The sequence below is a fragment of the Carcharhinus amblyrhynchos genome, chromosome 9, assembly GCF_965287045.1.
Source record: "Carcharhinus amblyrhynchos chromosome 9, sCarAmb.v2.hapA, whole genome shotgun sequence".
NCBI lineage: Eukaryota > Metazoa > Chordata > Chondrichthyes > Carcharhiniformes > Carcharhinidae > Carcharhinus > Carcharhinus amblyrhynchos.
The window spans coordinates 45,288,797-45,315,034 of NC_137332.1; the positions used below are offsets into that span (position 1 = coordinate 45,288,797).

Below are 26,238 nucleotides of genomic sequence, written 5' to 3' on the forward strand. Positions count from 1 at the left end.
GGCTCCATTTAGTCACTTTAGCTTCATGTTCCTTGATTCTTTAAATCTAACAATCTTGGCCGCAGCTGAAGCAGGGGTAACAAAATCCATATTCTTATTACATTCAATATGGAATATGTGCTTCGCTCCTAATGTTGCGGTATGTCCTCTCCTTCATTCCCCCACTGAAGGAAATAGTATCTCCTTTCCCAACCCATCAAAATGTTTTAACGTTTTAATCATCTTGGTATGATCACCCCTCAATTTTCAAATTCATTTCCAGCCAAGTTTATCCAAGTTTTCTTTTATTCTTTCATGAGATTAATGGTGTCGCTGGCCAGCATTTATTTATTTATTATTTATTCATGGGACATGGGCTTCGCCGGTTGGCCAATATTTGTTGCCCATCCCTAGGTGCCTGAGGGAAGTTGAGAGTTAACCACATTGCTGTGGCTCTGGAGTCACATGTAAGCCAGATAGTAAGGACAGCAGATTTCCTTTCCTAAAGAACATTAGTGAACCAGATGGGTTTTTCCCATAATTGACAATGATCATTTATAGATTCTTTATTCCAGATATTTTATATTGAATTTAAATTCCACCATCTGCCATTGTGGGATTCAAACCCAGGTCCCCAGAACATTAATTGAGTTTCTATATTAATGGTCTAGTGATAATACTATTAGGCCATCACTCAGCCCAAAATTGCCATTGAGGGGACATTTAAAAGGACACCCACATTGGTGTGGCTCTGGAGTCACATATAGGCCAGACCAGATAAGGACAGCAGATTTCCTAAAAGACAGTTGTTTTTATGACAATTAACAATGGTTTCATGATCATCGTTACACTTTTAATGCCGACAGATTTTTATTGGATTCAAATTTCAACATCTGCTGTGGTGAGATTCGAATCCAGGTCCACGGAACATTATGCTGGAATTCCGTTTCGACTTTTGAGTCTAGATGCTGTGAGACCTGTTGAGATTTTCCAGCATTTTCTGTTTTTGTTTTAGACTCTAGCAACCGCATATTTTGTTTTTAGCCTGGAATTCTGGATTACTAATCTAGTGGCAATGCCACAATGCCTCCACTCTGTGTTTAATGAGATGTCAAAATGATCCCATAACTCTAATAAAAATCCTGAAACTTAATGTAATAAAAATAAATTTAACTTAGCCAGTCACCATGAAACACTGGGCGGGATTCTCTGATCTCATTTGCCCCACCAATGCTGCAAGCGAGAATGGAGAATAAGCGCTCAGCCAGAACTCCATTCACTGCAGAATCTCAGTCACAGATGAGGTCAGAGGTTTCTGGCAATTATCTTTTGTTTTGCACTCTGGTTAATACTTCTTAAATTACTCTGTGAAATTGTTTTAGGGTTTGAGCCTTTTTGTCAGTTAAGGTTTTTTGTAAGTTGGTTATTTCTGTCAGCTTTTACAGAGTTTTGTGAGTTAAAGCATATCTGTTTGAAGTCTGTGGGTGGAATTTTCCGTTTCCGCCTGCCACAAAAATCGGAGCAGGTGGGACAGGACCTAGCAAAGGTACATTGACCTCGGGCGGGATTTTCCAGTCTTGGGGCGAGCATGGTCAGAAAATCCTGCCTGTGATTCTGAACCATGTCTCATCTGCCTAAGAAGTACAAAATCAAACCACCATTTTCAGAATCATCATCACTGCTATCTTATATTGTGTTGACTTAAGAGGAGCACAGTATCCTACAAAAAATTGTTTGTGTTTTTGTTTGCAAAAGTGTGATAATTCTGTTCACATTGAATGCATCATTTCACAGTAACTCAAATGGCTTATATTCTTCTCTCCTAATAAGGATGGTACTGCTTTCATTTTTTTTTAATGTCCTTCTTATTAATTTTGTAGGCATAGCTAATGCTATTAGCACCCAAGCTGTGCTGCTGCTCTTTTTAAGATTTTGGACATGCAAACAAGTATTTCAAGTTCAGTCAAGTTTATTTGGGTTGTCAAATTCAAATTGATTAGAATTCCTTTCTTGTCTTCTCTGAGCTCAATTCCACTATACATTACCTCCAATGACTTTCAGGACCCTAATCTTCACAGATGACTACCTGGTTCCTCACCTTATCTCCACATTACGATTATTTGTCAGCTTGAAATAATTAAAACTATTTAGAAGTATATTAAATCTTTTATGTGGAATCTGATTGTGGAATCTTTTCCTGTGTGCCCTATGGGCAGTGAATCTCAACCTGGATTTACTGTCTTCTAATAAAAATATTCATTACCCACATCCTCCTGCTGATTCCCTAAATACAACCAGCCCCTTATTTCTTTATCTGTATAAACAAGTTCAGTATCACAATTGAACATATGGTTCTTTCACTGGTGATACTAATTGTGACCATTTGCCACATCACACTTGAATCATACAGCCATCTTTGAATGTTTCATGCTCACTGAAGTGAAGAAGAGACACATAAAATATTGTTGCAATGCAATCAAAGAGTAGCGGTAGCATAAATAGACTTTGAAAGCAGATTCTCACAGAAATTCCAACAAGGATTAGCTTTTCAGGACATTTGTAAGAAACCAGACTTGGTTGATAAAATAAATATTGGTGAGCATTTTTGGTTGACGCGTATTATCTAAGATCAGGTCATGGACAAAGCAATAATTAGGGTCAGAAATTCAGAAATTACTTTTGGAGTGGATATGGGATCAAAACAATTATTCTTAATGAATATAATGCTTAATTATGAAGAAAAAAGAATCACACATTAAATCCTAGAAGCCAGCCCAGGGGCAATTCTGTATTGTGGAATTGATGGTAATTAAGTTGGTCCTGTTAGAAGTCATCTTTGAAGATTTCATGCAATGTTTTTCGGTCACTTAAAAAAAAAGATGTATTGCAAAAATTGTATGACTTACTGGTTTTCTATCATTTTAGATTGCACTATTCAGCCATCAAAATGTAAGCAGTTGTTATCACGTAATGAAAAATGTGAGAGTTTTAAACCTATGTGTCTCCAGTATTAAAGGGATTAAGACCAACCCTTTATTTTATCTACTGCCTTTGGGCTAGGATTAAAACTGAGCATGTAGCACTGAAGGACATTGACTTTGACTACCGCCCAAGGCAAGAGTTTCCCCTTATCTTTCAGAATGTAATATCTTCTACTTCATTGCAAAAAGCTTAATTATTCAGAGATAGAGTCACAACGTGACCGGCTTAAGACCCCCACTGTTTCTAATTTACATTAGCGACTTGGATATAGAAACTCAATAAAAATTGGTCAAATTTGTAGATAATACCAAACTAGAAAGGATAATTGAATCTGAAGAAATGGCAAAATGAATTAGATTAAATATGCAAATGAGTTGGACAACTGGAGATGAAATTCAATATGGATTAGTGTAAAATACTGAATGTAGGAAGAAAAAAATGGACAATAAAAGTTGTCCGTGAAAGCTCCCTGAAGAGTTGTTGATGAAGTTCAGTTGCCTTTGAACAAGCCCTCGATATTTTTCTTGTAGGGTTGCTAGTTCTCCAGGATCATTCTACATTATAAGAACATAAGAACATAAGAAATAGGAGCAGGAGTAGGCCATCTAGCCCTTCGAGCCTGCCCCGCCATTCAATAAGATCATGGCTGATCTGTCGTGGCTCAGTTCCACTTTCCCGCCCTCTCCCCATAACCCTTAATCCCCTCTCTTATCAAGAACCCATCAACCCGCTTCTTAAAAATATTTAGCGAGGCAGCCTCCACCACTTCAACGGGCAGAGAATTCCAGAGATTCACCATTATCCACTATCAAATCTAATCTCCTGGGTACTGTTGCAAATGACCTCGAAGAACCATCATAGAAAATTTGCAGCTTTTACATTAGATGTAATAACAGAAAGCAGTACTATGGTGGATGAAATAAACAGTTATTTAGCACTGATCCTGACTATAGAGGCCACCTTATAGAGTAACATCTCAGAAATAGCTGAAAATCAGGACATGGGAGGGAAGAACTCAGGAAAATTACAATTGGCAGGGAAGTGATAGAGAGCAAATTATTGGATCTACGGACTGACAAATCCCTTGGTCCAGATGGACTTCTTCCAAAGGTCTTGAAAGAAATAGTTAAAGAGGTAGTTGATACTTTGGTTTTAATTTTCCAAAATTCCCTAGATTCTGGGGAACTTCCATTAGATTGAAAGTAGCAAATATAACTCATTTATTCAAAATGGAAGGGAGATAGAAAGCAGGAAACTACACCTGTCATGGGGAAATTTTAGAAGCCATTATTGGAAAATTCAAGGCAATCCGGCACAGTCAACATGGTTTTGTGAAAGGAAAGTAATGTTTAACCAATTCATTGAAGTTTGTTGAAGGAGTCACGCATGCTTTCAATAAAGGGGAACCAGCGGATGTACTGTACTTAGATTTCCAGAAAGCATTTGATAAAGTGCCACATCAAAGGTTATTGCAGAAAATAGAAGCTCATGTGTCCAGAAAGTCAGGTTCCCCTCATTTGTGCCAATGTGTGAAATATGTTACTTGATTTTATAGGTTTCAATTATAGATCACGTGGACCTGTCTCCTCATTGAATTTAGTATAATCACCATTTCACTATTCAGGATACTTTGTTTTACCTTAAGTCAAAAGAGACATTCTAAGATAATATTTGTAACAGTGTCCACCATCTACAACCCCTGCACTCTTCCACCCTACATCCTTTTGTGTCCATTCCTGAGGAAAAAGTCACTTTATACTGTTACATCTGCAGTTCAGCCTCCCAGTTGGTTGGCTTATGCACATCCATTCATCATGGTACCTCTGCAATTATTGATTTGCACTCCATCATGCACAAGATCCAAAACTCTTGACCCCAGCAAACTCTATACCAGCTCCCATTGCCTCTCTCATCCTCTCCTTCAATTTCAGAATTTAGTGCTGGTGGTACAGTACTGACAAACATTTATCCCCAGATCATAGAATCAGTACAGTGCAAAATGAGGCCATTTAGCCCATCAGCCCAGAACCAACAACAACCCCACCCATGCCCCATTCCCACAACCCCACAAACCCATTCTGCAAATCCCCCAGACATTAAGAGGAAATGTATTATCACCAATCAATCTAATCTGCACATCTTTGGACTATAGAAGGACATTGGAGCACCTGGAGGAAGCCCACACAGACACGGGGAAAACATGCAAGCTCCACACGGACAGTGACCCAAGGCTGGAATTGAACCCAAGTCCCTGGCGTTGTGAGGCAACAGTGTTAACTGCTGTGCCACCGTGCCACCTTATCTGGCTGGACAACATCAAGCTCTAACAGAAACCTCTGCTAGTTATCAAAACCAGTACCAGGATTACTCTGAGGAGATAGCATAACCCTGGGCTTCTTTTTATTCACTGTCAACATCTGCTTAAACCCCACTTCCTGGCCTTCATGACTTTTTTCTCGTACATCTGTTCAGCCACTTCTGTTATTTTACTCCCTCTAATGAATCCTGTAATGCAGGAATGAGCAAATCTACATGCCAAAACATCAATGGTAAGCAATAACAAAATATGCCTAGAATGACTTAAGCAATAAGTGGACTTGAATATTGTTGTAAAAAGAGACATGCTATTGAAGCTTTTGGTCTTGCACTCATCATGACAGATGAAGAATGCCAAATTTCAAAGTTAGCAATGATTTATTTTGCATGAAAAAAGAGTGTTGATTAGTTGGCCAGTCAGCTCTGATTTGCTTGAGGTATTTCCATGACAAATGCAGCAGGAAGCTATTATCCCTCCTTGCTTTGTGTATTCAAATGGTTTCAATGACTGGACAAATTCCTTTTGCCTGCAGATGACAAGATACTGCATATGAATGCATATAGCTTCTAGCAAGCATAAGTGAGCTACATTGGGAGCTTGACTGATCTTAAGTTGCCTGTTAATGTAATTCTTAGCACACTCAGGATTGTTCAGCAAGTGCTGCCCAATTGTAGAATCACAACGAATGTATCATATGTTCTGAATTTTGTAAGCATAGGTTGGTTGAATAGAGTCAATACTTTACCTATTGTGAACGACTGAAGGGACATGTTGTTTGAAATTATTTACCAATTGTTAGAATATAGCATGACTAAATTTGATATGCCCTATTTCAAAATCAAGCTTGCATGGTGAGCAAATGGCTCAAGCCTTATTGTCAAGATTGCCAATAAGGCCAATATTAGAGCACGTGGAGCCATAGGAATCCCAACACATATATTCATCAATGAAGGTAGTCTTGCAGTTAACAATAGGAAATCCATTAATTGATTTCTCAACTAGCACATCAAGGAATGGGAGTGCGTTAGACTGCTTCATTTCATGGGTGAATTTACACATGGGATAGAGTGCATTAAGCTCTAAGTATAGTCTCACGTGCAGCTGCAGATTCAAATATAACAATCATGTCACCCATGTTTTGGAAATATTCAAACGGTGGGAGTGTAGGGATCATTCCATCAGTTGTACTCAACTAACCTGGACTTGCAAAACTCAGAACATAATGTCCAACACTGGATGTGATTTAGTGACGACTTGCCAACTAAACAAGACTGTATTCCCATACAGTTTAGCTTGTTGTTTCTTTTGAAATTTGGCATTCTTTAGTCTATCCTGGTGAGTGCAAGACGAAAAGCTTTGACAGCATGTCTCTTTTTTCAGCAATACTCAAGTTCTGTACTACCAAGCAACTGTTTTTATACCTGAGACAGAAGTACAACAAAGACCAAATTCAGGATAACAACTACATAGTTCAACTCAAAGGTAAGTGAAGAACAGGTAAGTTACTGATTCAATTTCTTGGAGTGTGTTAGCCCCAGGATAGTGCCTTTGTATTGGTAATGCTAAAGTGACACACAGTCACCCAATCAAGTGAGCGCTCATGCAAGATGAGATTAAATAACTTGGTTGTAGGATTACTAACCTATGCCATGGCCAATGCTGTACTTGGTTTGAGATGCACAAATTTCTTTCTTTGTTCCATTTGTACTGCTACATTGCCTCAGTAGATGGCTGCACTATAAACAATACACGCAGTAAACACACATGCACCATAAACTCATTCAAGGAAGCATTTCGGGAGCACAATTAATGATGCTGCGAAATCTGTCTAATCATTTACTCTCCAAAAGCAAGGGTTTTATCCTTGAGAATGGTTTCACTTTGCAATTCTTACACCCCATATCAAATGGGAAGAGGTATTTGAGGAGATTGGACTCTTCTATTCCTGGCTATGTTACTACAAACTAGTGTCCGATGAAAATGCAAATCCTTGGAAGTGCACCAACCTGATCTAGCACGTGCATACTGTACGCTACCCAATGACTTGTCTGATTTTCATATGCAGCAAGAATGTCTGATGGCATTGCAAGGTCTCAAAGCTGACCCAGACATACATATTTTTAAGCTGGATAAAGGGACTGGAATAATTATCCTTCAAAAGCACGATTATACATAGAAAAATATGTAGAAAATAGAAGCAGGGATAGGCCATTTGGCCCTTCAAGCCTGCTTTGCCATTTATGGCTGATTATCAAATTCAATATCTGATCCCACATTCTCCCCCTTATCACTTGATTACTTTAGCCCTAAGAGTTATATCTAACTTCTTGAAATCACACAATATTTTGGCCTCAACTTTCTGCAGTAGTGAATTACACAGATTCACTATTCTCTGGGTGAAAGAAATTTATCCTCACCTCAGTCCTAAAAGGTTTACCCCTTATCCTCAAACTATGACCCCAACATTGGTAACATTGGAGGCAATTCTCCCAAAAGTGCTGAAATGATGAGAAAACTGGTCTAGGTCACGACTGTTTACTCAGTGCAACTTCAGACCCGAATCTCCCCACTCTATGTAATGCAGAGGTCACAATTGTGGATACCATTAAAAACCCGGGGAGGGGGCGGAGCCTATTTATGCCAGAGACTGATAGCCCTGGAACTCTGCACATGCGCAGTAGCCCTGATTTGTCAGTCTCCACGTTTGCTGGCCACCTTGATGACTGGCCAGCCCAGAACCAGCGCAGTGCTGCCCCTCCAGCCCCCACCCTGCCCCATCACCTGATTGCGGCCCCCATGACAATGTCCAAACCCCTGTTTTCCTCTCCCAATCCCCATCCCGGAGTGCCCTGATGTCCAACCCACCCACCCAGCAGTGGCAATCCCCCAACCCACTAACCACCACCATTCCCCCCCCCCGGCCCCGGCAGACCAACTACCCTCCCTTCCCATCAGAGGCAGGCCCCCCCCCCATGGGAGGTAGACCTTCCCTCCAGCAGAACGCCTCCCCCCACAGCCTGCCCTGATTGCTGGCCTCCCTCTAGCCCAGACCGATCCCCATACAGAGTGGCAGTGAGGCCGCACCTACAATAGGCTCCCCCCCCTTGGCTCTGCCTGATGCTCAGTCCCAAGTGCCCCCTTGGCATGGATATTTTGCCCCTTGGGTAGCGCCAGGGGGCACAGGCTGGTGCTGCCAGAGTTCCCATGCCCAGGGGCACCACCTCCCTACCGCCCGACCCCCTGGGGGGCCCTGATTGCTCTCCTTTCACTCTGGCAGGGTGTCCAGCTAGTTCCCTGAATGTGGGGAACTTCTCTAAACCCCGCCAGAGTGGCATAGTGGGAGAAATTTTGAAGATAATATTTGGTTCCCTCATTCAAATCATTAATATATACTATGAACAGTTGAAGTCCAAGCATAAGTCCTTGTGGTACCGCACTAGTCACTGCCTGTCAATCAGAAAAAGACCCAATTATTCCAACTCTTTGCTTCCTGTCTGCTAATCAGCTTTACAACCACCTCAAGACACTACCCACAATCCCATGCGCTTTAACTTTATATAGTAATCTGCTATGTGGGATCTTGCTGAAAGCCTTCTGAAAGTCTAAATAAACCACATCCATCGGTTCTCCCTAGTCAACTCTAGTAGTTACATCTTCAAAGAATTCCTGTAGATTTATCAAGCATTATTTCCCTTTTGTAAATCCACGCTGATTTTGTCTGATAATGCCACTGCTTTCCAAATGTGGTGCTATGAAGTTTTTGATACTGACATTAGGCACACTGGTCTATAATTCCTTGTTTTCTCTCTATCGCCCTTTTTGAATAGTTTATATTAGCTAATCTCCAATCTCCAGGAACCATTGCAGAGTCCAAAGAATTTTTGGAAAATGACCACCAATGGATCTACAATTTCTAGGGCTGCTTCCTTAAGTACTCTGGGATGAAGATTATCAGGGCCTGGAGATATATCTACCTTCAGTTCCATTAATTTCCCCAAAACTATTTCTCTATTAATATTGATTTCCTTCAGCTCCTCCCTAAAACTTGTGTTTCTCAGAACTTGTAGAACTTTATTCATGCCTTCTTTTGTGAAGACAGAAGCAAATTATGAATTTAGTACCTCAGTCATTTCTTTGTTCCCTGTTACGAATTCCCCCGTTTCAACCGTAGGGGACCTATATTCGTTTTTGTCAATCGTTTTCTCTTTACATATCTATATAAAATTTTACAGTCAGTTTTTACATTCCCTATCAATTTACTTTCATACTCTATTTTCCCCCTCTTTATCATTCCTTTGGTGTCTGCTTTTACTCAATTTTAAACTGTTCCTAATTCTCAAGTCTATTGTTCTTTCTTGCCAATTTATATGCTTCTTTTTGAATCTAATGCTATCTTTAATTTCCCTTTTAAGCCATGGTTTGACCACAGTTCCCTTCCACTCTTGCATGAAATAGGAGTAAACAATTTTTGGATTTCACCTATTCATTCCTTGAATGTCTGTCATTGCCTCTCCACTGTCCTTTCTTTCAGTAATGTTTCCCAGTCCATCATAGCCAATTCATGCCTCATTCCATCACTGTTACCTTTATTGAGATTCAAGATCCTGGTCTCAGAATCAACTACCTCACTACCAGCCTTGATAAAAAATTCTATCATATTATGGTCACTTCATGCATTGTGAAGAATAGCATTCCTCTGTTGGAAAAATCTAATTTTGAATCACCTAGCCCTATTTTAAATATTATGTTGCTTTCAACCAAGTTTATGGATGACCAACAAAGTAACTAGCCGCCTCAGATCAAGCATAGGGCAGGATTTTGCATTTTTGTTTGTGTCCCCTGATCAAATATGGGTCATAATCCCGCAGTTTGTTGCGTGCTGTCACCTGACAATGATATTTTGCCATGATTGGCCAGATGGTATGTTTGCCGTCCAATTAAGAATGGTGGGCTGACTCGTTTGAAACTGAAGGGTCAAAATGCATCCTAGAGCATTGGCATCCACCTCTCCCAAACACGCTGTCCCCTAGGTCTGCCACTGAGAGGCTGCCGCCATATTACTGACACTGGAGGGGCCCCTCTCATCCATGGCCTTAATTAGCTTCTTTTTGATTTAACCTGCTGCCAGCTGCTTGGGAGTAGATAGCCATTCTGGACATGGCCTAACCTTTCAGAGACTGACTGGGGCCGGTGGGTGCCAATAAATTGGGATGCTGACCAACGGCATGAAATGACACGCCTCTGTTCCCACCCGTACAACCAGGTAAAAATCCTGGGAGGTCCCCATTCTTCAGAATTATTTAAATTTACCAACAGTTCTGTAAACTGGTTGAAAATATAATTCTCTTTCTAGCTAAGTATGACATGTAGATTTTCAGACATTTGTGATTACAAGCTGTGATCTATTTTATAAGCATTATCTCTGAGTCCTGAAAAGAATTCTTGATCTTTATGAGTTTTTGAATAATTTGTATTTGTAAATACACAATTTTGATCTTTTTATGTCTGAGATTTTGTTGGGGTAGGGAGTAATCTGAACGTTTTTACCATGTAATGGGATATTAATAGAATGCTGTTAATCTGCTTTGTGTGTAATCAGTTTATTGATAAAATTAATTTACAGTCAACTACTTAGAATCAGCATGCATGCATAACAACAAATCAAAATGTTCAGGAGCCTCCAAAAGGGAACCATCCTGGTCAAAATGTACTCATTTTTAACTGTAACATGAATGTCATTTCACATCGTGATTTTTATCAGATTCATGTTTATAAATAACTAGGCTGGCAACCAGCAACATTGCAAAGTTATGCGGTCATCTCTCAGTCCTTATTTAGTAACAAAACAATAATTAAGGCTGCAAAGTTCTTCCTTTGATACTTTTCTTCTCTTTTCAAGCTCAGACCACATTAACTCATTGATAGGGACTATCACTGAACTCATTTACACTTTCAGTGTAGTTCAGACGGATCCAAAGTAACACTGTATTGATACTCATGGCATTCAAATTCAATTTAAGATATTGTTAGGTAATTCAATAAAACAATCTAATTAAACGGCGTGTTACATTTCATTTAAAGCTGCTGATAAATTTAAATTGATCATAATGTCGCATGCGAGGAAAATAAATCCCTGAATTTCTCTTTCCCCCGCCCAGTATAATGCATTGCTTCAAAATTTAAAGTAATGTGAGAGTGGGAATGAGAGAGAAGAGAGGTGACATCACAGTGAAATATAAGCAATCCCATTTATATTATGAAAACCAGAGTAGTTCCTATTTACAGTGCACCTAGACACACAGAGGGGTAGGTATCCCCAATACAATCCTGACCACTTTCTGGCAGATATCTAATTCCTGGAGGAGGTGGTTTTGCTAATTGCTGTGTTTCTCACAGGGGATCAGTTAACTCAGTTGCCTAGATGACTAGAGTGTGATGCAGATATTTCCAATAGCGCAGGTTCAATCCCTGTACTAGCTGTGGTGGTACATGAAAATCTGCTTCCTTACGTTGCCCCATGCTTGATGTGGAGTGGTGCCTCTCAAGCTATATAACCAATTTGCCTCTCTCCCTCCAATGGGCTATAACTAATTACCTACTTAAATGTATCACAAAGCTTTGTCTTCCATAACATCAATGTTTAGTACAAAATGCATTGAGAAGATTGGGAATTTGTAATTGGAGCCAGTTAATGGAATCTGCTGATAGTTCAGTGCCAACTGTACCACTCCCACTGTGATCTTCCTCAAGATCAGTTATCTCAGCAAAGATCAAACACTGAACGCAAATATTCCTTTATGCTGAAGACAATTAGACTGCATAGGTCAAAGCATCAATAAGGCAAGTGGTAATGAACAGATTACTAGAGAAGCAGCTTGAGCAGAAATTAACATTAGGCAGATAAGAAACATGATTTTAAAGATGGCTGTTGGATTTCAAATGAAATATATGTAATTGGGAGATCTTTACTTTATCAATATAGGAACCATGAAATAATAAAGAAAGTGGTTGAACCATCTGGGAAGAAAAATTTTAATGAAATGTAGGAACAATAGAATGGAAGATCAAAGGAAGAAACATTTAAAATGAGACTGAAGGGTGTTGTGTGGCTGTGAAATCTTGAACAAGACAATGTGTGTTGAAGTCAGACCTGCGAACCCCAGTTTGATCCACCCTCAGAGAAGAGTCTGCGTAAGATTTCCCATAACAGCAGCAGGTCATTGTGTGGTATGTTACTGGAAACATTCATGGATTAGAAAATCTATAACGACTGTTGCCATAAAAAGAGGAATTTAGCTCTGAGTTTATTTAATCCAATATCTTCTACAAAACGTTTGTAAATTACTGTTGACTGGATAAAAGTGTTCTTGTGTCTTTAAACTTTATTTTCTTTTCTCCTTTACGTTAATAAATGTTTGAATTTACTATTTAAAGTCATTATAAGTGGTTTGAGATTTGCTTATCTTGACTTCAGATAACTCCTCATAATACACAAATTGCTAATTGTTGTGGAAGCTTGTTACAAGTTTCCCTTTGTGATTTGGGCAGCATGGCACTTACAATCTGCTGTACTATGACAAAAGGTAGTTGAAAAATGTATGTCCAACATCATTTTGACATTTCATAACAATGGGGCACTCAGTGCTGTGCCATAAACAGGCATTAGGTCCCTGAATATGGTTCTGCTCAAAGACACCTAACATTTATGAGTGCTGACCCTGTTCCACTCAATAAACAGGCTTTTTCCAGTCAGGTGGAGGTGGGATGCTGAAACATGCATCATGGAAAAACCACAGAAATTGATGTTGGGGTAGGAACCCAATGTTATCCAGTCCTCTTTCTGCTTTGCCGGGGCTGGATTCTGAGTCCTGCAGGTAAGCCTTGTGGAACAGAGAAGAAAGCAGCTGAGGTGATTAAAAAGATGAATTTAGTGCTTTTGAACAATTAGTTCCTTCTTTCCCAACAGCAGAGAACTTACACGTTTTCTGGGTGTACCTGCTCAGAGACCGAAAATTCTCACCCAAGGTCAACAGATTTTTAAATGGTCCATCAAATATTCCAACCCAATGATATCCATGGCAGGCAGGACCAGGAAATGTATCCCATTGTGCCTGTATCTTGTCTGGGTAACCAAGTTGAGTGCAGAGTGGGTGCACAGTTGTAAAGACTTACTCAACTACCATGAAGAGCTCCAGGATGGTCATTGAAAGGCCGCTGTCCAATGTGCTTTCGCTGCTTGACATATCATTGTCAACTTCTTGGAAAGTACCTTACCTCCTTTGCACCTCACTCGCCTTGGTGAGGGAGTAGCTTATGCAGTTCCATCTTCCACCTCTGCTGAGGGGGCAAGAGTAGCAGCCACCAGCAGGAGCAACACTACCTACAGAATCAGTTCCACCAGGTAAATGAGATGGACGCTGAGATCCCCAAAACAGAGCCTATCATATAGGCTGAAGATTAGCTATCCCATCATGGCTGAGCACCAGTACCTCAAGAGGCTCAGGAGGATTATTCCTGACATCTGAAACCTTCCTCCCATTGGAGCAGGTGGGAACAGATTATCAATGCCAAACATTGTGCCTGTCAATGAAGAGTCATCCAACACACTCTGTGCACCCATCTAACCCAAGCTGAGATTAAGAAAACTGCTTCAGCTATCACCCCTTCTCTTCTCATTTTCTGCCCTCAACTTCCTTCATATTCACACTACCCTGCCACTCAATAAAACACTAATCCTTTTGCATGCTTTTGACTTATCTTTGGCATTTACCCGATCATCCTCCATTGTCCCTTTTTCAATCTTCTCCTCCATAGAGTTACTCCTGTTTGGTTCCACTTGTACATGTCCTGCACCTCCAGGATTGACATCAGCTTCCGTTCCAACTTATTCACCTGTGGTGTGACATAAAGTTCCTCCCTGGTCATTTCATATTTGTTCATTTATATAATGTTTTGCATTGACATCATCTGTGGACATGAGGTCAATTTACATTACTTCAGCCAATGGTACCCAGCCCTACCACATGCTTGGACACAACAACTGTGTGTTGCCAGATTTCCATGTAACATCAAGTTAGGTTTGAGCAAGCATTTCCTCCAATGGAGAATTGGGAATTCTAAAGCAGGGGAGGTGATGACCTATTGGTATTATCGTTAAACTATGAATCCAGAATCTCAGCTAACATTCTAGAGACCTGGGTTCGAATCTTGCCACAGCAGATGGTGGAATTTGAATTCAATAAAAAAATCTGGAATTAAGAATCCAGCTGCAATGTGTTTGACTTTCAACTGCTCTCGGGCAACTAAGGATGGGCATTAAATACTGGCCAGCCAGGGTTGCCCATATCCCATGAATGAATAAAAAAGCCATCATTAAAACCCTACTCTTATTGCTGACTCAGACTCACCCAAACTCCCAACTATTTACTTGGGCTACAGATAGTCACCCAAGCTGAGATTCAAACTGTACATCTTGCTCACTCAAGACTGCTGAATTCTCCCTCCTCAAGATCATCCACTCCCTGCTACTACCTCACTTTTAGCAGTGCCAAAACCTTAATCTATTTGTCTTCATACTTGATTTCTCTAACACTATGGCCTCCAAGTTGCACTTGTCATTAAGTCAAACTTGTTCAGAGGACCTCTGTGTATATCCTACCTCATGCTAAGTATTGCCACATTGAGTACTGTTTACACGTCCCACTAATGGGGTTCCCAAAAGCCCCCACTTTCTCCAATCCCAGATCATCTTCCTCATCTACAAACTTGAGGTGGCCTCATTGCACACTCAGTGACTTCTTGCATCCTTACATTCTGCCCATAACATCAATTGCAAAGTTTGTCAGCTATATTGACCTTACTATTGGAATTCTCTGTCCTATTCCCTGCACTCAACGTCCCCTTTCCCTATCCTTCAATAGTTTCTCAAACCTATCTCTTAATATGACTCTAATCACTTCTCTTTAATGCCTTGCATTCATGTTTACACTCCTGTGAAGTGCCTTGGGATTTTTTTCTGATTAAGGATCATAATTGCAAATTATTATTGTAGCATTGTTTGAAGGGGATTCAGTTGCAGTTACAAGACTTGTTTACTTCTTCACTTCATACCACATAACACCACCTAAAAATGGTTAACTTGTAATCCTTAGTGCTTTTTTTTTGATTTTCAGGTCAGGATCGGAGTGAGGCTGGTCTGATAAAACGGTTTAAAGGAGATGGATTCCGGTACAGGGCAAAGCTAATTGGTGTGGATGAGGTTTCAGCTGCGAGGGGAGATAAACTCTGCCAGGACTCAATGATGAAACTAAAGGTAACTTTACAGAATTGTAAAAGTGTTGAAATATAACAAAACAATGAATATGTGTAATGAACAGGTTTCCCCCATCCTCAAGCAAAATGCTGAATCAACTATCTCATGGCAATGGAGTGTGCCATTCCAGTGGAGAAAAGCTAAGGTCAGAGGGGATGATGAAAGCTGTCATTTTTATTAGAAATGATCATGTCACAGAAAGGATGATGTATTTAGAGAAACAGAAATATTGCATCAATGGTGAGCAGCACCTGACCCAAATAAATTATTCTAACACATTCCATTAAAAAGTTGTCAAAATATTTCACCTTCCTTAGAAGAAAACATTTCAATTTCACAAAAATAATTCAATAGAAAAATTTGTGGTAATCATCCTAGTTTCCTTCAGGGTGGCACAGGGACACTGTGGCTGGCACTGTTCGATTCCTGGTTTGGGTCACAGTTTCCTCCTACAGTCCAAAGATGTGTTAGTCAGGTGCATTAGCCATGCTAAATTACCCCTTAGTGTCAGGGGGACTAGTAGGGTAAATACATGGTGTTACAGGGATAGGGCCATGGTGGAATTGTGGGTGTAGGCTTGATTGGCCAAATGCCCTCTTTCTGTACTGTAGGGATTCTATAATTTGCTGGCATTATTGTTGACTCCTTTCCTAATGAGCGAGAGGGTGCAGACAGACTGGCATTTGCCAAATAGATCTACGCTATTTGTCATTTCAACAGTTTTCTACATTATTAAGTAGCTCCAGTATCATAGCTATGTTGGAAACTTGGCTGGAGGAGCAGCTAGTTCTTGTTTGCATTCCTTCAGCAGACCAATACATGTTATTGGTTAGGTCACAGTTTAACTATAAGTGAAGATTTTCTGGTTATTAAGGACTAGTGGCGGAGGAGTGGAGCAACTTTTGGGGGTAGAGGAAAATCTGGTTCACATTTTAGTGTCAAATATTGTCCAGTAGATTAGTCTAAAGTACCTATTTGAAGTGATCATGAGTAATAATGAATGTGCTGTGATACTTTCCAGTTTCTAAGTTCGTTTTTTTTTAATCACTCGAATCTATTACTAATTCTTTTGATGGGATTTCTAAGAAATTAAGTTTTGCAATTTTTAAGAATTATTTTGTTTTTCTGGTGTTTGAGACCAGATTCAAGAAGCTATGCCAGAGGGATAAGCAGCAGAAACAAATTGCTGTCGCCTGTCTTTATGCCACCAACCAGACCATGCCACGTCTATCTGGCAGCTAAAATAGAGAATTGACTCCCCAGATCCTGCTCAACATGGAGTCAGTTGTAGATCTGTGTCATCTGCTGAAAGGTCACCTGCACACCACAGGGACAGTAGTACCAAAGGCATTTCCTTCCCCCGTTTCTAGTCTCCACTGTCTTCCATACTAGCATTGGAATCATCTGCCATTGTGTTGCTTACACATCTCAAATAAGACATTGATACATCGATCAATATTCTCATCCACTTTCACACTGAAGTTCAATGGTATTGTTACATAGCTTGCCAATGTTACTGAACAGTTACTTCTGTAAATATAGGTTACTTTATACACCAGGCACGTGATCATCCTGTTCCATCCTGTGTGCCCGTGAATGACCATGCAGGTAACTGTGTTATAGCTTGCATGAATACGTGCATGAAAAGCAATGAAGAAACTGTGAGGCTCTGTGAGCACTTACCCTCTGTGTTCAGTGAATGTGGATCAGAATGATGAGTGGCAAATATAATTTCCTACCTGCTAAATGGTACTGTTGGGTAATTATACCTTTACAGCTGCTGATCCCAATTCCGATACACAGTGTTAAATCAACTTGTTATCTCCTATCAGGTATGCTGTACTCCATTGAGAGCACCCTGGAATGTCAGATGAGGCAACATTCCTTGCATCCAGCATATGCAATAACGATTCAATTTTTCCAGTCTCCAACATAACGCAATAACAATTCAATTTTTCCAGTCACCAAACAGGGGATTCACTTGCTGCACCATTTCATCACATGCCCACAGACCGCATTTCATACCTCTGTAATTATTTTGCCACCCATGGTTTTTTTCATGCCATTTAGTTTGCTACTTATGGCTTTTAGAAAGGCTGAAACGAGTTTAAAATTATTATAGCTTTTGCAGATGCTACAAGAATTTACACTTTCCCTTGTATGCATTATTTTGAATTTTATTTATTCTAAATTGACAATGTGTTAAAGGTGTGAACGCTGTTAGCTTTTCAAACAAGACACTTGGTATTGTGTTAATGGCATTTGTCTATCAATGTTACCAAACACAAGTTCCAGGTTAGTAAGTTAAAGCATCCATTGTCCTTCTCTGTGGAGCTTTTTTTTTAAATTTTAAAAATGTATTTATGCAAAAATTTTATCTGTAACACGTTCAAGTTATATTTATGTGTGTTAATTTTCTGGTTTATTGGAAAGGGTATACTTTTCCACGTTGGTTGTCAAATCAATATCAAATTCTCATCAATAAGATTAAAAGTGCTACTTTGCCCCAGCAGCATGCTGTAATTTCCAATTTCAGAAAAAAGTCCCTTATTGCCCCAAGTGACATTTCCATTTCACTAGTTGTTGTTTTGGACAGTTTGAGTGAGGGTGTCAGTTTAATGTGAGCTTACGTTGAGTAAAAGCTCAATCAGTGTGATAGACTCACTTTCACATGGATACATGTTTTAGCTCACTCTCTCTCTTTCAGTGATGGCCTTTCCTGCAAGCAGAGAGAGGAGACTTATACTTCGCTAGACTAAACTAAATTGAAGTTCAAATTCTGGATGTAAATGCATAGTGACCTACAGCATCATCCCATGTCTCCCAAACCCCATTGTTACAATTGTGTCTTATCCTCAGAGATAAAGGTGCAATAAATAGCTTTTCTCTAAAGACTGTAGTTAATGAAGCTGCCTTTCTGAAACTCTGTAATGTGACCCAGTTTAAACAGTCCGTTGTATCATGTGGCACAGCACTATACACACTTAGTCTGGATTCATAATTCTCTGTTTGCAGCTAAGTTAAAGACTTGCTAATAATGTAAAAGGAAATATTGAGGCTTTTTGCAATATCGTAAATAAAGTATTTGAAGAGACGGCGTGAAAACTCAAATGAGACAGAAATCTGTTTGTGGCAAATGAAGATATTGTGGCAATACCAAATAAAGTAAAATATCACATTTGCTGGAAATCTGAAATAAAAATAGGAAAGGCTGGGAATACTCAGCAGGTTCAACAGCATCTATGGTGAGAAGAACAGTTAATGGCTGCATTTTCAAATCACGTCTTCATTAGGAAAATGTAAAAAAAATCCTTAAATACTTATGACTACGACAAGACTGACTCTTTCACACTTTATCACAATTACATGCTTCTATTCACCTATAAATCTACCATAATAAGTTTACAAACATAGATTTTAACTATTTATACTTATCTAATGGGGCCTGTTGGTATGTCTCTGCCCATTCATGTTGGCCAGGCATGGGATCAGACTTCATCAAGCTTATAGCTTGATGTTCCTTTCTGCTTGCTTCAGTTCTTCTTTTCTCTGATTCTATTCTTCAAAATGCCAACATTTATTCTTTTGAGACTAGCTGAAACATATGCATTTTTACACATAAGCTCTGACCACGGACATATCATTCAAATTGGTTTATTACAGCTGCCTGACTTTAGGGCAGTCACCTCAAGGGCAACGTCCTTAGTCTTTTTAACTTAAAGTCAATCTTTTGACTCCATTTGCATCTGGTTCCTGTCCATTTGATCAACTAGAATGACTTTATTACCCATCATAAAACCAAAGGCATTTATCACAAGTAAACAGAGCACATACTCAGCCTGGAGTTAAAACCTTCTGTCCTGAAGGTAGCCACATTTCCCATCAGGCCAAAGTTTCTTTGCTTGGCCATTTTCTATTGGACAGTAGCTCGCTGGTTACACCTGTGATAGTGATACTGTCTCCCCATATGCAAATTCTGCTTGTGAACCAGATGGGAGCTACTGTAACACTTCTATCCACAAAGATAGAAAAAGAGTAAACAAGATACTTAACAGTCCAGTTTGTGTAAATTGTGACAAAATTGATTGTTCAACATGTAAGCGATGTAGCTGTCTCTTTGGGCTGAATCTTCAGGCCCCGCTGATACGAGGAAGGCAGACAGAGCCTGAGAATTATGAAGCATGCTGGCTTATCAATTTCTGGCTGGCGTGGAACCTATGAGGGAGTAAGCTATCTTAGATCTGGTCCTGTATAATGAGATAGAAATAATAATGATCTTACAATTAGGGATCCTCTCAGAAGAAGCAATCACAATATGGTTGAATTTAAAATACAGATGGAGCGTGAGAAGGTAAAATCCAGTACCAGTTCGTGCTTCAACAAAGGAGACTACAATGGCATGAAGGAGGAGTTGGCTAAGGTAGACTGGGAGCAAAAACTTTATGGTCCCAATTGAGGAACAGTGGAGGACTTTTAAAGTGGTTTTTCACAGTCCTCAGTAGAAATATATACTAGTGATAAGGAAGGACAGTAGAAGAAGAGATAATCAGTCATGGATATCGAAGAAAATAAAGGAGGGTATCAATTTGAAAGAAAATGCATACAAAGTGGCAAAGATTAGTGGGAAACCAGAGGATTGGAAAATCTTTAAAGGGCAACAGAAAGCCATAAAAAAGCTATAGAGAAAAGTAAGATGGATTATGAGACTAAATGAGCTCAGAATATAAAAAGAGGTAGAAAAAGTTTCTACAAATATATAAAACAAAAAAGAGTGGCTAAAGTAAATATTGGTCCTTTAGAGGATGAGAAGGGGGATGTAATAACTGGAAATGAGGAAATGGCTGAGGCATTTTCTGTTGGTCTTTACAGTGGAAGACACAAATAACATGACAAAAATTGATGACAAGAAAGCTATGGCAGGTGAGGACCTAGAAACTATTATTATCGCTGAAGAGGTAGTGTTGGGCAAGCTAATGGGGCTAAAAGTAGACAAGTCTCCCGGTCCTGATGGAATGCATCCCGGGGTACTAAAAGCAATGGCAGGGGAAATAGCAAATGCACCAGTGGTAATTTACCAAAATTCGCTGCACTCTGGGATGTTTCACACAGATTGGAAAATAGCAAATGTGATGCCACTGTTTAAAAAAGAGATCAACAAAAGACAGGTAACTATAGGCCAGTTAGCTTAACTTCTGTCGTAGGGAAAATGCTTGAATCTATCTTCAAGGAAAAAATAGTGAGACATCTGGTTATCAGTTGTCCTACTGGGAAGATGCAGCATGGGTTCATGAAGGGCAGGTCATGTTTGACTAATTTGGTGGAATTCTTTGAGAATATTACTTGTGCATTGGACAATGGGGAATCTGTGGATATGGTGTATCTGGATTTTCAGAAGGCATTTGACAAGGTGCCACACCAAAAGCTACTCCATAAGATCAAGGTGCACGGTGTTATGGGTAATGTATTAGCATGGATAGAGGATTGGTTAACTAACAGAAAGCAAAGAGTGGGGTAATTGGATGTTGTTCTGGTTGGCGATCAGTGACTAGTGGTATGCCTCAGGGATCAGTGTTGGGACCGCAATTGTTTATGATTTAAATAGATGATTTGGAGTTGGGGACCAAGTGTCGTGTGTCAAAATTCGCAGATGACATTAAGATGAGTGGCAGAGTAAAATGTGCAGAGGCCGCTGAAAGTCTGCAGAGGGATATAGATAATCTAAGTTAGTGGGCAAGAGTCTGGCAGATGGAGTGCAATGTTGGTAAATGTGAAGTCATCCATTTTGATAGGAATAACAGCTATTATTAAAATGGTAATAAATTGCAGCATGTTGCTGTGCAGAGGGACCTGGTTGTCCTTGTGCATGAATCACAAAAAGTTGCAGGTGCAGCAGGTAATTAAGAAGGCAAATGGAATTTTGTCCTTCATTGCTAGAGGCATGGAGATTAAAGACAGCGAGTTTATGTTGCAACTCTATAAGATGCTAGTGAGGCCACACCTGGAGTACTGTGTACAGTTTTGGTCTCCTTAATTGAGAAAGAATATACCAGCACTGGAGGAGTATAGAGGAGATTCATTAAGTTGATTCCGGAGTTGAAAGGGTTGGCTTATGAGGAGAGACTGAATACGCTGGGGCTATGCTCATTGGAATTCAGAAGAATGAGGGGAGATCTTATAGAAACATATAAGATTATGAAGGGAATAGATAAGTTCGAAGCAGGGAAGCTGTTTCCATTGGGAGGTGAAACTAGAACTAGGAGGCATGGCTCAAAATAAGAGGGAGCAGGTTTAGGACTGAGTTCAGAAGGAATTTCTTCACCCAAAGGGTTGTGAATCTGAGGAATTCCCTGCCCAATGAAGCATTGAGGCTACTTTGTTGAATGTTTTTAAGGCAAAGATAGATAAATTTTTGAACAGTAAAGGAATTAAGGGTTATGGTGGGTGAGCGGGTAAGTGGAGCTGAGTACACGAAAAAATCAGCCATGATTTTATTGAATGGCGGAGCAGGCTTGAGGGGCCAGATGGCCTACTGCTCCTGGTCTAATGTTCTTACGGATTCAGGGCCCAGAATGATCACCTGTTCCCATAAGGCAGGCAGACAATTAGGCATATTAAGAGCCTTGTTAAAAGTAGCAAATGGAGGCTGGCCAGGATTTTCCATTGCACGTTTTGCGGAAGCGTAGCCAAAGGCCACTCTGGATCCTTCACCCATAGTATCAGTGGCCTGCTGCTCTTTGCATTTTTTTATTAAGATGTTTTTAAAAAGTAGTTTTGAGAGCACCTGCTTATGATTTGATTTGATTTATTGTTGTCACATGTATTGGGATACAGTGAAAAGTATAGTTTCTTGCGTGCTATACAGATAAAAACATACGTTCATAGAGTACATAGGGGAGAAGGAAAGGAGAGGGTGCAGAATATAGTGTTATCTATAATATAAATGAGGCACCCTTCCAGTTACTAAGCCTTTACTGCTGCTGAGTACTTCCCTGAAGCTGGAAGGCCTGTGATCAGTTCAGTTTTGAGAGTCCATCTGTTGCCTTTAATTGAACAAAAAACCTGCTTGCATGCCGATTAAGTGCTCAGACACATGCAAATCATGACTTTAATCAGTTTCCCAATGGTGGCGGATTTGGAACCTGAAAACAGTCCTGACTCCTGATTCCAGCCTCCACAGAGAAGGTTCATTTCTCTTTCTAAATTCCTGGATTGTAAGATAACATGTGTCTATTTCTGCCAGGTGGGAGGGGAATATACTGGAAAATGGATTCTGCTCCACTAGGATTCGGCCTATTTACACAAGACCTTCCTTCTGATCATTGTACAATGGCAAGGAAATGTGGGGTGGGAGAAGGGTAGGGGGGGGTGGTTTCCATCCATCTATCTCAAAAGATGTTTCATGAAGCTGCCAGACTTCCATGGGAAATCTTTACTGTGGTAACCTTGAAAGGACCTTAATGTAATTCATGTTATTTAAGACACAATCCCTTTGAAGCATTCTCATGATCCCAACCGTCACTAAAACATATGGGCTGGAATTTTACTGTCCCATCTACCATGGAAATTGGAGCAGGCAAGGGATGGACCATATAAAGATCTGTTGACCTCAGGCGAAATTTTATTGTTTTGGGATGAGCAAGGCCGTAAAAACCCTCCCATGGTAACCAATCCAGGAAGGGACCAATTATCTTATTAGGTAGCTCAAGTGGGTTCCTCTTTGGCTTTTTTGAGGACTTAAGGCAAAGGAGCTTGGTGCCACCCCAACTCCATCAGGCATGCCAGTGCGGGTACTGGTGTGTTCTTGCATGCTCCAGTGGCTTGCCTATGCTCTGCAAATTATTCTATATCTAACCATTCGGATGGAGTCTCCAACCTTATGGAAATAAGGATTGTTGTTCTGGCAGATCTGGGCCTCGCAAGTTCAATTTCCTAACTAGGTAATACAAAACTGAGGAGGTAATGATGGTGATTTCTACTCTGAAATGACTAGGCTGCATTTCAAAAGCCTTTGGTAGCTAGAAAAGAAATTCAAGCTATAGTCAGCATAGAGCAAGGATTCATCAGGATGGTATCAGAGCTATGAAACCGTAGTTACGAGGAGAGACCGAGATACTGGAACTATTTCCATTGGAACAGAGAAGGTTACGAGGTGATGTAATAGAGGCTTTTTAAGTTCTGAAGGTTTGTGATAAAATGGATAGGGAAAGATTGTATTCTCTGGTTGGGCAGTCCATGACAAGAAGACATCAAATTTAAGTTGTCAATCAGACAGTGTAGGAAGACAGGAGAAGTTTCATCAAGCAATTGGTTGTTGGAGAGTGAAATGCTTTACCATAAGGAGTAACTGAGACAAGGATTTGGCATCTTTTAAAGAAAGATTGATATATTTTTGAAGCAAAGGAATGTGCAGCGTCACGAAGTTTAAGTTTAAAGTTTATTTATTAGTCACAACTAAGGCTTACATTACACTGCAGTGAAATTACTGTGAAATTCCCTTAGTCAACACACTGTGGTGCCTGTTGGGTAAATGCACCTAACTAGCACATCATTCAGACTGTGGGAGGAAACTGGAGCACCTGGAGGAAACTTATGCAGATGCGGGGAGAATATACAAACTCCACATAGACAGTGTCTCAATCTGGGAATCGAACCCAGGTCTCTGGCATTGTGAGGCAGCAGTGCTAATCACTGTGCCACCGTAAGGAGAAAACATCCACTTCCTATCAAAGATTTGGTATGAAAGGCTGAATGAGAGCCCTCTGTTACAAATATGTATAGTAGTATTACTATAACTTGTTGATCATCTGGATCTCAGTGAAGAGATTAACAAATTAATGGCAACATTAACTACACAGTTTGCTCAATCATAATTCTACAAATGCTCAGATTTTACTTGGCCAAGGACAATGTCCAGGAAAGATCTGGCAGAGGCCCATCAGGTCAGGCTGCTATGCTAGGAATTCCTGGGACTTCCCCATTGTTAGTTGACAGGGATGTGAGTGGGAAGTCAGAGACAGGCAGGTAGATTTCTTCATTTATCTTTAATAGCCCCAAGCAATCGCAGCCTCTGACTGCTGGCCTCCAACAGACCATCTGGAGTTCCTCTGAGCCATGCAAATTATCTGGGTGAAGAACAATGCGTGCAGCTGCCCCTCCACAAGCATGTGGCATTGGTGGTGTTCTACATATTAGACACCTGCCTGGTAATAGAGCAGAATACTTTTTTTATGCTACTGTTCAGACAATCAAAAATTGAAGAAAAGTATAGCTTTGTTGCTTTTTATTTTTCAATTGATTCTAATCAGTGAGGGTGTGACAACAGAGGATTGTGCCTAGGTCCTTAATCTGCCCCCGAGGGGAAGTAGTCACCCACTGGGGTTTTCATGAAGATGCTCCTTAATTGACATGGAGGCAGGACTCCTATCCAATTAAGGGTGGCAGATTGGTGATCAAAGCTGTAGGGGCCAGAGGTCTTTTGGCTTAAGAGAAGTAGTAGATTGTAATCGTAGGTAAGTAAAGGAGAAGGCACTTCAACATGAAGGTACCCTCCTTCTCACTTTTTTGAATCATTAATTGAAAAAGATTCAGCAATCCGGTCACCCCTTCGAGGAGGTGGTGAGAAACTCTACAGATCATGTGGTTGCTACAAACCAGACAGTCAGGGAGGGTCTTAGGTCTGCAGAACGCGAGGCTCTGAGTTTCCATCTCCAAGTACCTAAGCAAGCTCCTACAATAATCTAGTTAGTCTGACTCCCCCGCTCTGTCCCTGCATTTTTTAAATCCTTCAAGTGTTTATCCAATTCTATTTTGAAGGCTTCTACTAAATCTGTATCCAAATCTCTTCAGATAGTACAATCCAAATCCTCACCATTCTCCACATGAAAAAGGTTTTCCCTTATGTTGCCTCTACTTTTGTCAGTCAGCTGAAATCTGTGCCCTCTGTTTGTTAACCCTTCAGTTGTTAAAAATCTAAATCATGGAGTATGACAAGAAGGGGAATTGCTATTCTCGGCACCATGTTTGCTGCAACAGTGAACACTAAGGGCCTGATTTTAACAGCAATTTGTGCCCATTTTTGGGCGCGAAATCGTGGTAAAGTCGGGTGTGAGACCTTTATCGTCATCTGCTCCTGAGCCCACGTAGATTGCCACTTTACCAAGACCTGCAAATGGCGGGGATGCGTTCTGCTCCCAAATCAGGCGCAACGATGATTTAAATGCATTTGCATGTATTAAAATTGAATTAATGAACTGCCCACCCAACTCTATCAGCGTTTCCCTCTTTACCACCGTGTTCGCCGATCCGGAACCATAGCTTTAGGGACTTGCTGAATAAAAGTTTGAGTCGGGTGTTCCAGCCTCTTAAGAGCGTATTCAGTGTTTGCAACTATCCTCTGACTCAGATCAGTGATGGGGGTGGGGGTGGGGGTGGGGGTGGGGGTGGAGGCAGGTCCGATCATTCTCTGGTTGGAGGGGGGAGGAGGGGAGTGAGGTCAGATAATTGTCTGGTTGGGGGTGTGAGGAGGAGCAGGCGGGTCAGATGTATCTCTGATGGGGGAGGGTGCTGATCGTTGTCTGGTGGGGGGGAGGAGGCGGGTCAGATGTTCTTCTGGAGGGTGAGGCCAGACCATTCTCTGGGGGAGGGGTGA

At 40.5% G+C, this 26,238-nt stretch overlaps 1 protein-coding gene across 1 annotated transcript in view; it reads left to right on the plus strand.

Moving 5' to 3' along the window:
- The window catches only part of dab1a (DAB adaptor protein 1a), a 229,285-nt gene that overhangs the window by 79,683 nt on the left and 123,364 nt on the right, over positions 1-26,238 (plus strand). The window contains exons 3-5 of the mRNA XM_080196471.1: positions 6,659-6,760; positions 12,261-12,494; positions 15,451-15,590. Coding sequence (XP_080052597.1) covers positions 12,410-12,494; positions 15,451-15,590 — 225 coding nt within the window. The 5' untranslated portion in view covers positions 6,659-6,760; positions 12,261-12,409. The remainder of the gene's footprint in view (positions 1-6,658; positions 6,761-12,260; positions 12,495-15,450; positions 15,591-26,238) is intronic.